The 13,295-nt window shown below is 43.4% G+C and overlaps 2 protein-coding genes across 5 annotated transcripts in view; both read left to right on the top strand.

Moving 5' to 3' along the window:
• Positions 1 to 13,295, top strand: part of LOC147423921 (midasin-like protein) — a 238,227-nt gene that overhangs the window by 28,827 nt on the left and 196,105 nt on the right. The window lies entirely within an intron of this gene.
• On the top strand, positions 9,018 to 10,680 carry LOC147423922 (uncharacterized). The gene is made up of 4 exons (XM_086502363.1): positions 9,018 to 9,268; positions 9,370 to 9,559; positions 9,788 to 9,832; positions 9,946 to 10,680. Exons 1-4 carry the CDS (start codon positions 9,018 to 9,020, stop codon positions 10,678 to 10,680), a joined length of 1,221 nt encoding a protein of 406 aa, XP_086358489.1.

The raw sequence follows: 13,295 nt of genomic DNA, 5'->3' as shown, positions 1-13,295 counted from the left end.
CTGAACTGAAATGGAGAGAGAGAGAGAGAGACGACACGCGACACGGAGTGGCGGAATTCCACCCTGTCACACGGCTGGCACCACGTGCCAATAGAAAAGAACAGACTGAACAACTTTAAGCACTTCAAATAACAACTGAACTGAAATGGAGAGAGAGAGAGACGACACGCGACACGGAGTGGCGGAATTTCACCCCAGAGAGTATTGGCCCCAAACCTTGGCGCCCCTTTCGGTATTTCTTTATATTGCATCAACACAGTACAAGCCGGTACTCCAGACTCAGCACCTTCGTACTGAAGCATGCCAGAGAATGAGCCCTAGCCTCATATTTAAAGGCCCTTGGCCTGAAAAGCAGTCATAGTAAAAAGCCTTTAAAACTCAAAAGCTTCTGGTCCAAAAAGCATTTCATAGTAAAAAGCCTTTAAAACTCAAAAGCTTCTGGTCCAAAAAGCAATGCCAAAAGCTGCCAACGCAATTTACGGAAATTGTGTGCTGCCTTAGGGTTAGGGTTAGGGTTTTTGGCAGAAATTAGGGTTGCAGGTTTTAGGGTTAGGGTTTCCAGAATTAGGGTTTCAGCAGTTAGGGTTTTTGGCAGAAATTAGGGTTTGCAGGTTTTAGGGTTAGGGTTTCCAGAATTAGGGTTTCAGCAGTTAGGGTTTCTGGCAGAAATTAGGGTTTGCAGGTTTTAGGGTTAGGGTTTCCAGAATTAGGGTTTCTGCAATTAGGGTTTTCAGAATTAGGGTTTCTGGCAGAAATTAGGGTTAGGATTTTCTGCACTCGGGCAACCACGTCCTCACTCTGTGACACTTCTTCTACTGCTTGTTCTTCTTAGGGTTTAGGCCCCTCGGCCGGCATCTGTAAGTTGGCTCCATTCTTTAGGCTTTGACACGTCAGCAGTTTGTTACAGCTGGAGTATGACGAGGAGGGAAATCTCGTTAGTGAGGGAGATTATGACACACCACAATCCGATTCATGGAGGATGAAGATGACATCGTCGAGTATAGTTTACAAGAGGAAGATGATGATGATGAGAGCGGAGGAAGCTCTTAGATTTTAGTGTCTCCCATATCTTTTTTGCCCCCTACTTCCACTTTTTGCACCATTGAGGCTTTGAGGGCCTACTTTTTGTATCATCTCGATTCTCGAATCTCAACTTAGCTTTTTGATTTATGACATATGTAATGCGAATTGCGATTCATGACCATTGCGAATTGCGTGTTTTTATTTTTGAACGTACGTAACAATGTCGTACGACATAAAATTTTCTAGTTCGATGAGTACCATACATCTTCGTACGTGGACAAAACGTACGTGACCGTATGAGGCCACCCTGTATAATACAAGACACCTTCTTGATAGTCATGAACCACAACAGACAGGTTCTTTCTATGAATCACTTGAGTTACTTCATCATCAAAGTAGATTGCAAGACCTTTAGAAGTTGCTATAGAGATGGAGAAGAAGCTAGTTGAAAGCATAGGCACATGTAGGACTTCATTTAAAGCAGTTTTTCTAAGAGAGATATTTTAGTCTCTTGGTAAAGCAAGGTAGAATCGTCAATGTGCACTGATGAAGATATAGTCCGATAGCTCTCCATGTTGCCAGAAGTGTGAGACATATGAGAGGATGCCCCACTGTCGCACTCTTGGCCACGGGCCCGAAGCTCGTGGAGTGGGTGGTGCAATAATCACAGGACTTAGAGAGAGAGAGAGAGAGAGAGAGAGAGAGAGAGAGAGAGAGAGAGAGAGAGAGAGAGAGAGAGAGAGAGAGCTTTATTAACATCTTCTAGAGGCCGAACTCGGCCTATGAAGTTCGGCCTATGAGACAAAACCATTTACATGTGTGTATCCTCTGGGTATCCAAAAAAGGATAAAAGTGTTGAAAAAGAACTGAACTAAAGTGATACAAGACTTAGAGGTGAGGTGGTACAGTGCTGCAGTAATCAGATAAGAGGTGGGGTACTACATGTGCTAGTATAGTGAGGGGATGGAGCTCTATCTCTAGTAGATGTGAAACTATATGCTCAGGGGTTACAATGATGAGATGCAATCTAGCTCCATCCTGTAGAAAATTGAGGGTGTAGGATATCATGCATAGGAGGGTAGGGTGTGAAGAGCCCCTGTAGTATGGCAGTTGGGTCGGAGAAGACTCGCTGTATCTCTTTCTGTTTGGCTTGCTCATGCTGTGTCCGAATTTGGTAGATGTCCCTTTGGTGTGCTCGTCGAGCATGATATCCCTCTGCTCTGGGTCGTCTCCTGGCTTGGATCACATCTGCCTGTTGGAAAGTGACCCCTCTTTGTGTAGTCGTAGCAAGTGGTGCTAGAGTCGCTCGATGAAAGAAATCTATAAGCTGGGACTGTCTACTCCCATTGGATGACTGTAGTATCAGGTCTCTATGTCTCTGAATCTCAAGGAGAAAGCGCCCAAGCTGTCTCGGTCTTTGGACTCCATAATCTCTCTGAGTGTAGGTAGCAGAGGGAGAGACACAAGCAATGTAAGCAACTTTTGCTGTTCCTTCTTGTTTAGACTTATCTTTATCTTTGTTGTTGTTAGCTTCCTTGGATTTGGTTCATTTTCAACAATCAACTTCTTGGAGAGATCTCGCTTGAGAGAACATTTCTCTTCAAGTTGACCATTCTTTCCACCAAAATGTACAAGTACGAAGTTCTTTGGAATCTTTGATGGGTGTCGGTGCTTTGGTGGTTTTAGATTCCTTCAAAAGCTTTCTTTTTTCCTTTGTCTTGAATAATGAGAGCATTTTTCTACTTGGGTTCTTGCTCAATTCAAACATTAGTCTTTTAAGAGAAAGATGAATCTTTTATATGAGGGAAGGGAACTCGAGATTGATGGTGTCACAAAAATTCTTGAATGATAAAGTAAGCTTATTAAGGCTAATTGCCGCTTGATTCGTGAAAACTCTCCAATCTTCTCAAGGATGTTCTTGTTATCTGTAATGGTTAACTCATTAATTCCTTCTTAAGTTGTGTAAGCTTGAAAGGAAGAGAAACCGTGAGGAATCATATGGAGGCACACAAGAACCGTAAGAGTGATTGTCACAGAAACTGAAGCGTGATCGTACACGCTACTCATGTCCCAGACACTACTCTGATGCATAAGAGCACATAAATTCATAAGCCTAGTGGCTGAAATTTTCATACATGTAGCCGTGAATGGTGTAGCGAGGAAAAGGTGTCGTGCTCTCTAGAGTGGGTGCTCCTCAGTGCAATATGCATGAAACCACACTCTAACATAAGAAACATCACACAGGAACATGACTCAAACACAGAAGCGAAATATGACTCAAAACACGATACGACTCAAAACACAACTGCAGACTCAACTCAATGGAACTCGACAAGTTCAAAGAACCCTACAACTCTTGCTTGCAGCACACACAACTCCAAGCTCAGGATTCAAGGTACAATGGGGGTGTCGAGGCTCCAGTGTGCAGGGAGAGTGCCAGTGGCGTGAGAACTCTAGACTTAGGACCCAAGACTAGACGCTCTACCATACAAAAGTAGATAAAAACCCCAAAGAGCTACGCATATATACAAACATGAAGAGCCACCAATCTCCTGCAAAATACCCACTCTAGCTAAGCCTATCTCTGAACTGTGAGGCGGTGCGTCGGCCACGGTGTCGATTGGACCACCACCTGTATCCCTGCCATGTGTCACAGTCATGACCCAGCAAGAGAGTCCGTCTACTGTGAAACTCGGGCCAACTGTGGCTAACTGCCTGTCCTGTGCCCGTGACAGTGTAGCCCTACTACAGGTTGCCCGCCACAAAACCACTCACCATCTCGGTGAGAGAACAATTGAAACTGCTAAAAGATCGTAAGGCTGCAAAAATAAATTACTACCTTACTGCCATGGTGAAAAGACTGTCATGCCGTCATCCCAGAGAAAGAGTAGTCACCACAGTCGCACCCGAAGTATCAGTCTCTCGAGGTGGAGCCATCAAATCAATGGTGGAACCGCTGCTGGACTAGAGGTTGGTGGGCTTTGCTGTCCATAACCTGGCCGCCTGTGAAAGAAGCAGCCACCTGTTGGCAGGGCAGAGGGTAGCACCTGTCCGGTAGTGTACTGAGGACGTCGAGTGACGCAGCCATGGCGGTGTGCACCAGCAACACCGTCACAGCAAGGAACGCTCTGCATGTGGGGCAATGGCGACGACTGAAACCCTTGAGGATACTGTTGACTGTAGTGATTGTGATCTTTCAATGCAAGAGGTTATCTTGAAACATCAAGACTTTTGTAAGTCTTTTGGTTTTAAGTGCCAACCTAAATTACCTTTTTTATATACCGTTTGGAAGTTCCACAAGAACCCAATAAAGCCTAGATTTATAGCTGCTTCTTGTAACACCTCTTTGACCGAGGTTTCCAAATGGCTTAGTTATTGTTTCAAAGCCATTTTACCTAGCGTAAATGAATTGTGGAATAATATGCTAAAGGAAGCAGACGTACCTACCGATTCAAGTTGGATTTTAAATGATTCAGTAGGTGTGATTCCGGTTTTAAAGTTTTTGAACTCTTCAAGAAGCCTTAAGGAGAAATCTTCTCCTTTATGTCTCCAAACTTTTGACTTTACAACGCTATACACGAAGCTAAATTTGGAGGACCTTAAATTTAGAGTCAAGTCTCTTATTTCAAAAGTTTTTGCGTACAAGCTTGAGAAGGATAGGTACAAGGCATTGCTAGTAGAAAAGTAAGCCTTGAACTTTGACTTCTTATGGCTGAAAAATAAGAATGTAGATGTAGACAAAGGAAGAAAGAGATTCACCAGGATTGTAGATGACATTGACATCATATCTTGGTTAGATTTTCTTTTGGACAATTTATATATAACCATCGGCGACTCTCTTTTCAAGCAAACAATTGGTATCCCTATGGGTACCAATTGTGCTGTTTTTCTTGCTAATTTCTATCTTTTTACTTATGAGTTTGATTTTTTGGAGCGTCTTGTCCTTGCTAACACTTGCCCAATATTTTTGCACACGTTATGCAATGTAAGACGCTTTGTAGATGATCTTTTTGTCCCTGACGTTCCTTCTTTTCAAGATTTTATGTACTTGAATTCGAGTTCTGTAGGCGGAGGGATTTATCCCAAGGAGTTTTGTGAACTTAACTGTACCACAAATAGTGATTGTTGTGCCTTTTTAGACCTTAAGATTTTTCAGACTCCCTTGGGATTAGAAGTAGATATCTATGATAAGGGCCTTGAACTAGAATATGCCAATCTAAAAATCATCCGCATGCCTCACATTTCTTCGAACATTTCTCTTTTAGCTAAGTACGGTGTCATTTGCTCTCAACTATTTAGATTTTCTCGTCTTTGTTCTAGTAAATCTACCTTTGTTGTTCAATCTTGCTATCTTATTTCTTTACTAGTTGAAAAAGGATACTCATTCAAAAGAATCATGAAAAAAGTTCGTTCATTTTTGCATCGTAGTAAGTTTATTTTTAGTGTTTCTTCCTTTGGAATGTTCAAGATAATCAGTAGTAAATTCAATAGAAGTGGGGAGCTAAAAAGCCCACTTATTGTTTGACTTAATAACACCTTATGTTGTTGTTTTGATCTTTAGCGCTTCTAGTATTTTCACTATAGCTTGACAATTGCTAGCCTTTATCATGGCTGAGTATGCCCATCACCTCCGGAGGGTGATAGAAACTCAGCTCTTTGGTTTTGTAGAGTACGTTCAAAGCATGAATGACCTCTATATAAACCTGCACCTACTCTTGGGCATTGACGACGTGAGTAGGGATGTCATAGCTGTTGTCTAAGCTATGCATGATAAAGGTGATAATCTTATTCTTCCTGTTTGGACAAGCAGTGAAGTTGAGATCACATATTGTCAAGTTTGGTTCTTTGCTCTTCGTAGGTTTGTAGTAGTATTCATTTTTCGATTTCATATTTAGCTTACCTGAGGACTTAAGAATGTGTTCTGTTATAGGTTGTTGTGTGAAGTTTGATTTCTAGGATTAAGTTTTTAAGATGTCTTATCCTTTTTTTGCTTAAAGTTGAGTACTTGTTTTAAGCCAAGTAAGTTGCGTCAACTTATTTTACACATACCTTTTCTGAAAACATTTTTAAGTTAATAATGTTTTGTTTTATCTAGTTTTGTTTCGAAGCAATCAAAGTGATTTAGTTAGTTAGTTTGTTTGTTTTTGTTTTTCTTTTCTTTTCGTGTGTCCCTTGCTTTTATAGTTTTATGAGTGCTTTATTCCCTCTTATAATTCGTGAGTTCAAACTATTCTGAACTTATGAAGGTATACTGTTGACTGTAGTACCGAATTGAAGTCTGTGTGTAGAGTCCCATAAATTACTAAGAAGGACCTGTTGTTGCAGTCTGCATTGGTGTCCCAGATTCAGTCCATCCATACCCCACCCCACACCCACCGGAGGCTGAGTCTGGGTATACCTATTTCCATGTAGAAGCATTTCTCGAAATCCTTGTACTTGTGCTTTAAGGTCTTCAATGATGTCTGACTTTATCTTCAAAGCTTGTTGCAACGCAAAAATCGTCGCATTCCGATCTGAGATGACACTCTCTGTGACCTTCAGAGATCTGTCACAAACTGTTGACGTGTCAAAGCCCTTAAGAAGGGAGTCAACTTGCAGATGTCAACCGAGGAGCCTAAACCCTAAGAGAACAAGTAACAGAAGAAGAAGTCCTACCAACTTATGGGGACCTCGTCCAATGGGGCCCCAGTGGCATAAAGGATTAAAATAAAGCAAGACCCACACACACACAAATTGATGACGTGGCACATTTTCGAAAATTGTGTTGGCATGATGATGTGGCAGGCTGTACGGATTTCCGCGTTTTGCGTTGGCTGATGACGTGGCAACTGTACGGATTTTTGTAAATTACGCTGGCAGCTTTTGGCATTGCTTTTGGGACCAGAATCTTTTGAGTTTTGAAGGCTTTTCACTGTAACTGCTTTTCAGGCCAAGGGCCTTTAAATATGAGGTTAGGGCTCATTCTCTGGCATGCTTCCTGGAGAAGGTGCAGAGTCTGGAGTACCGGCTTGTATTGTGTTGATGCATTATATAGAAATACCGAAAGGGGCGCCAAGGTTTGGGGCCAATACTCTCTAGGGTGGAATTCCGCCACTCCGTGTCATGTGTCGACTCTCTCTCTTTCAGTTCAATTGTTATTGAAGTGCTAAAAGTCTGTTCAGTCTGTTCTTTTCTATTGGCACGTGGTGCCCGTCTTGTGACAGTGGTATCAGAGCATCAGGCGTGTGCTTTTCTGAAAGCATACCGGTCCTACAAAAGAGCAGACTTGCTTTTCTGAAAGCATACTGGTCCGACAAAAGAGCAGACAGAAGCTATTGGAATTTATTCGAGGTATCTTCACCCTCCAACTCGGACTCATTAGAATTTATTAGACGTATCTTCGCCCTCCAACTTGGACTTATTAGCCACTCCCACCCTTACTTACTTCATCGCGCATCGGGCACGCTTCTGTCTTCATCGCTCATGTCTTACAGGCCATAAGCCATTAATATCACTTGCAAGAGAAGGATCCAAGATTTGTTTCAAGTCACTGTTTTTCTCAAAAGCAGTGCCATGTAGATGTTAATGTCTATAGCTACCAAGCAGCACACTCCAAGGACTTGGCAAGCTTTCAAGAAAATTTTTGCCCGAAGTTATATGGTTTCTGACATCTTCCTTCGGAGTGTAACTTCTGGCAGAGTGGCGTATCCTGAAATGCTTGCCATGGAAACCCTAGCAGATTATATCTTGAAATTTCTCGACATCTCTCAATAGATGTCTCTTCTCGAGTTGATAACCTTGGTGGTTCGGTGCAATTGCTATCTTGGGATTACCATCGCCGCCAAAGAAACATTGTCTGTCCAAGAGCTGATGGACCATGCTGTGCTTGGCTACGACCTTATGGAATGAACCTAACCCTAGTTTTTTTGGGGCAGGTTTCAGGATGGAAAGTCAGTCCACTTTTCGAGCTCGACTGATGTCGAGATTGCTTTTCAAGTTTGAAATCTGTTTGTGAACTTGTTTGGTGATCCTGTTTGGAATTTGCTTGAAATGGATGGTATCTGTTTTGAACTTGTCTTGGTGCCGATTTGAATTGTTTGACTTTGGTTTTAAATATTGGTTTCAATGATTGGTGATTTTACTCCCGGGTGGAGAAGTGAGAAGTACTGTTTTGGTATTGTTTGAACCTCGGAACGATGCAGGCCGATGCTTGGGGAGCGTTTCGTTGTATGTTTGGAAACCTCGGAACGACGCAGGCCGATGCCTGGGGAGCGTTCCGTTGTACGCTAGGAAACCTCCGAACGACGTCGGGCGATGCTTGGGGAGCGTTCCGTTGTGAAACCGGCCCCTCGGGTGGTAGGCGTTGGCTTTCACCCAAAATTCTTCACTTTACTTTAGACACACAGAGAAACTTCACGAATAAGACTCTGACTGGAGTTCAACACTTAAGACAAACCACGGCCTGGCAGCTAGAGCGCTACCAAGCAAACAACGACACCCTGTTGGCCCCAAGACTGGCGCCCCTTTCGGTATTTCTTTATTCTTATTATACTTGAGAAAAACGTGTAACTTCCACAAAATGTCCCACTTTTATCAGGCTGAAATTCCTCTACTCCAACCCGATTTCGGCAATATAACCCATAGTTTTTTTCATACGCGTCCGATTGCGCAATCGGGCTTCTGGGCGCGTCCGCGTATGGTTGCCGCATGATATCCGTTCCGGACGTGAGTAGGACGTATTTTGACGTGCTGGCAAAATTCCCCCAAATTCTCAAATGTGGCCCAAAACGCCTCTATGCGAGTTTATTAAAACCTGCAGCGCTGTTGTTTCTGCACACAGAGTCCGATCGAAGCTTGAGAGTCAAGAGGACTCGAGACCGCGAGCCAAGAGCCCTACCCAGTGTCCACACACTCTCCCGCGTGCGGCTGATTCTTCACCTACGCCCTCCGTTACTCACGATTCCTCCACTTTGTCAAGGTTTGCGGTGTGCACCTTGCAAGTTTGCAGAATCCAGATGGGCCTAGTGAAGCGTCCTGAATGGCAGTATGTAGAACAATTGAAGCCTCAAAAGAAAGGGCAATTTACATATAAATGCAAGCATTGTGGGCATACTTGGGACGGCGGCTCCTCCCGTATTCGTGCACATTTATTGTCCCTCTCTGGCTATGGTGTAGGCCCATGTGACAGTGTGCCAGAGGACGTCAAAGAGGTGGTCACAAGATTGCATGTAGATGTACAGAATGATGGGAAGGACCCAAATGCATTGTAGATGCCTTGGTGGATGATTTGGGAGGTAATGCCTCTCTATCTCAAGGAGGTGCCTCATGCTCAATGAGTACACATGCATCAGGGAGTGCTCATGTAAGTGCCATTGGGACTTCGGCTTCCAAATCAAATGTGGGGTCCTCGAGCAAGAAGAGGAAGGTTAAACAAGGGCCCTTGGCAAGTGCATTTAGCTTGCAAGCACGCAAGCAAGCAGATCAAGCCTTGCGCAGGTTTTCTTATGCAGAGGACATTCCTGAATGGAAAGTGCGGAGTCCTTTCTTTTTGGAAATGGTAAGTACCACAGAGTGAAATGATGAGGTCAAATGCATTGGTCATGAGATCATGGGTGTGCGCGAGAAATGGAAAAAACATGGATGCACAATTGTATGTGATGGATGGTCTGACACTAAACGCAGGTTTATCATTAACTTTCTTGCATGCTCTATACATAGTTCTGTGTTTTTGAAATTTGTGGACACATCTGGGGAGACAAAGAGATCAGAATTTATTTTCAAGCAGCTTAAGGATGTGATTATTGGGGTAGGACCCTCCAATGTTGTGCAGGTATGCATGGACAATGCAACTAATTGTGTTGGGGCGGGCAAATGGTGGAAGAGAAATGGAAACACATTTTTTTCACGAGATGTGCATGCCATTGCTTGGACCTCTTGTTTGAGGATATTGGGAAGCTCCCTTGGATTGCAAAAATTCTTGAAGATGCAACAAAGGTTGTCACATTTGTCACAAGGAAGTCCACTGTCTTGGCATTGTTTCGAATGCTTAGCAAGAAGGAATTGTTGAAGCCATCGGCCACTCGATTTGCCTACTACTTCATCATGTTGGCTAGTCTTGTGGATGAGAGATGTATGCAAGGTGTGCGTAGGCTTATGATTGATGCAAAATTTGTGAAAATGAAGGCATCCAGGACTGCAAAGGCCATAGTGGTCTCGGACATTGTGTTTAATGCATCCTTTTGGCAAGAGGCCAAGTTGATTTTGAAGATTTGTGCTCCCATCTTGAAGATACTTCGTTTGGCTGATAGGGAAGGAGCCACCATGGGGCTTCTGTATGAGCTTACGGATCGCATGGTTGAGCAAATTCAAAACATGCAAGGTATTGATGCGGCAAGGATGCAAGAGATCAAGGACCTATGCGTTGATAGATGGAATATGATGCACACACCATTGCATGCTGTGGGATACTTGTTGCATCCTATATGGCGAGGAAGAGGGCAATTCAATGATAGTGAGGTTCATGACGGGTGGATGACAGTTTTGGACAGGTATACCAAGGGTGATTTGACCATGCAGGGTATCCTCATTGATGAGTTGGACACTTTCCTCACTGAAAGAAAGTCATTTGCTCATCCTATTGCAAAAGATCCAAAGAGAATGCAAGAGGGTGTAAAATGATGGGAGACTTTTGAGGCTTACACGCCCACATTGCAGACTCTTGCACTTAAGGTGCTTTCTCAAGGGACATGTGCCTCTCCATGTGAGAGAAATTGGAGCACCTTCTCTCTCATTCACACCAAGAGAAGAAATAGGTTACTTCCTGCTCATACCGAGAAGCTTGTCTACATACACACCAACTTGAGGCTCTTATGCAAGATCAAAGAGCACGGCTATGAGAGAATGGAGGTGACATCGGAGATGCTTAACAAAGAGAAGGATGAGGAGCGGTTGCTTGAGTTGCAGGAGATTCAGGAGGCTATTGCACAGAGCACTAATGATGTTATGGAGTCTCTTCCGATTACCATGCCCAGTGATATTAGGACTTCATGCTCCGTTGCTGAGGATGAGGCTTGGGATGAGGATGATGAGGGTGATGATGAGGATGATGACGAGGAGGTGGCCTTTGATGAGAGTTAGAGCTCATTGCATTTTGCTCTAGCTCTACTTATGTTTTGGATTCACTATTTAGCATCGAGCAGCTAGACTCCACCCTCTAGGCTCTATTTATGTTTTGTCATTTGAATTTTGGAGTACTCAAAATACAGTCTTGTTGGTTTTGGAGGCTCCATATTTTGCCATCTAGTATGATCATGATTCATTGATGTATCTATTGATCAGAGATCTTGATCTGTTTCCCCGCTCCCGACTCCTTGATTTAGCTAGATTCTACATTTTCTATGATGTTTTAATACATTATGTGGCTTTGGCTGCTCTCTAGAGTCTAGTTGTTTAATTTTAATTGCTATTTGTTATGAGATATATATATATATACACACTAATTTTTTAGTGCCGTATGGTATTCCACGTATGGAATCTTCCGGCATGCCAGAGAATGAGGCCCTAGCCTCATATTTAAAGACCCTTGGCCCGAAAAGCAGTTACAGTGAAAAGCCTTCAAAACTCAAAAGCTTTTGGTCCAAAAAGCAATGCCAAAAGCTGTCAACGCAATTTACGAAAATCCGTACAGCGTGCCACGTCATCGGCCAGCGCAAAACGCGAAAATCCGTATAGCCTGCCACATCATCATCTCAACGCAATTTTCGAAAATCTGCCACGTTAATCAGTTTTGGCGTGTGTCCGGATCCTGCTTTATTTAATCCTTTATGTCACTTGGGGCCCCATCGGACGGGGCCCCCATAAGTTAATAGGACTTCTTCTTCTTCTGCTACTTGTTCTTCTTAGGGTTTAGGCCCCTTGGCCTGCATATGTAAGTTGGCTCCATTCTTTAGGGTTTTGCCACGTCAGCAATTTGTTACATTCGCTCCCGGCATGCACTCTTTAATCACGCATGAATGTCCCAGTGTGTTAGTCTCTATTCAGCAGGCATCTTTCCGTCGAAAATTTGTTGCTTCTCCTCTCTCAAGATGTAATATGATCTTCGACATAAAATAATTTCGTGAGCATGCTCCACTCTTTGATCGAAAAGCAAACAGGCTCACTCGCTCATCGAAAGGCTCCTTTCCCGTGGTCATGCGCAAGAGCAGGGCCTCCATTCTTTACCTCTCATTTCTCATGTGTAGGCTAAGCGTGAGTTACGACGAGGAGTTGAAGTAACATTCATGTATGCCACTCAAGTGACGTAGGACCTCAAGATCCCAGATCGATACTCAGGTTTGTTTAAGAAGTATGAGCATCTTTTCTTGCAGGATGATCTTCCCGATCGTCCAGAGGATCATCGCATTGAACTCATGGAGGGGACACAACCCGTTAGTAAGGCTCCCTACCGTTTGAACAAGTCTCAAGAAGCAGAGTTAGAGCGGGAACTTACCGAGTTAGTGGCGAGGTGTTTCATATGTTCTAGTGTAAGTCCTTTTGCTGCTCCTATTTTGTTTGTTCGCAAGAAAGATGGGTCGCCTCGTTTGTGTGTAGATTACAGAGCACTTATCAAGATGACCGTAAAGAAGAAGTTTCCGATGCCTCACATTGAGTATATCCTCCATAGGCTCAATGGCGCCAAGGTGTTCAACAAAGTCGATCTTAAAAGTCTGTAACATCAGGTAAGGGTATTCAAGGGCTACATCTACAAGAGGGTTTTCCGCACAGAGCGGGGGCAATGGGAGTATGTTGTTATGTCTTTTGGATTGATAGGTGCCGTGGGTGCGTTCAACCATCTCATGGTAGGTCGTTTTGGAGACATGATTGGAGTGCTTTTTTTTATTTTCCTAGATGACATTCTTATTTTTTCTGCCTCATGGGAAGAGCATGAACGGGATGTAGAAAGGGTTTTAGCCCGTTTAGATGAGTGTCAGCTGTACATTGCAACTAAGAAGGCAGAATTTTTTCTAACTGAAGTTGCTTATTTGGGCTATATCAGTTTTGTAAACGGTGTCAGGTTGGACTCCGCTAAGGTAGAATAGGTTCGTTATTGGGATTTGCTCAAAATTGCATATGATGTGCGTTCTTTTGTAGGTTTGTGTCATGCATATAGTTCGTATATAAATAATTGTGCATGCATTGCCGCAGCCATGACTGATGTTTTGAAAGGGGTGAAAACTCGCCGACAACGCGTACTTTTGCCCAAGGCAACCATTGAGGCTTTTGAAGCTCTCAAGGTTGCGGTGACTAACGCTGCG

Source organism: Adiantum capillus-veneris, chromosome 26 (genome assembly GCF_014529385.1).
Source record: "Adiantum capillus-veneris isolate H3 chromosome 26, ASM1452938v2, whole genome shotgun sequence".
Classification (NCBI taxonomy): Eukaryota; Viridiplantae; Streptophyta; class Polypodiopsida; order Polypodiales; family Pteridaceae; genus Adiantum; species Adiantum capillus-veneris.
This window is presented reverse-complemented; position numbering and strand designations above follow the sequence as displayed.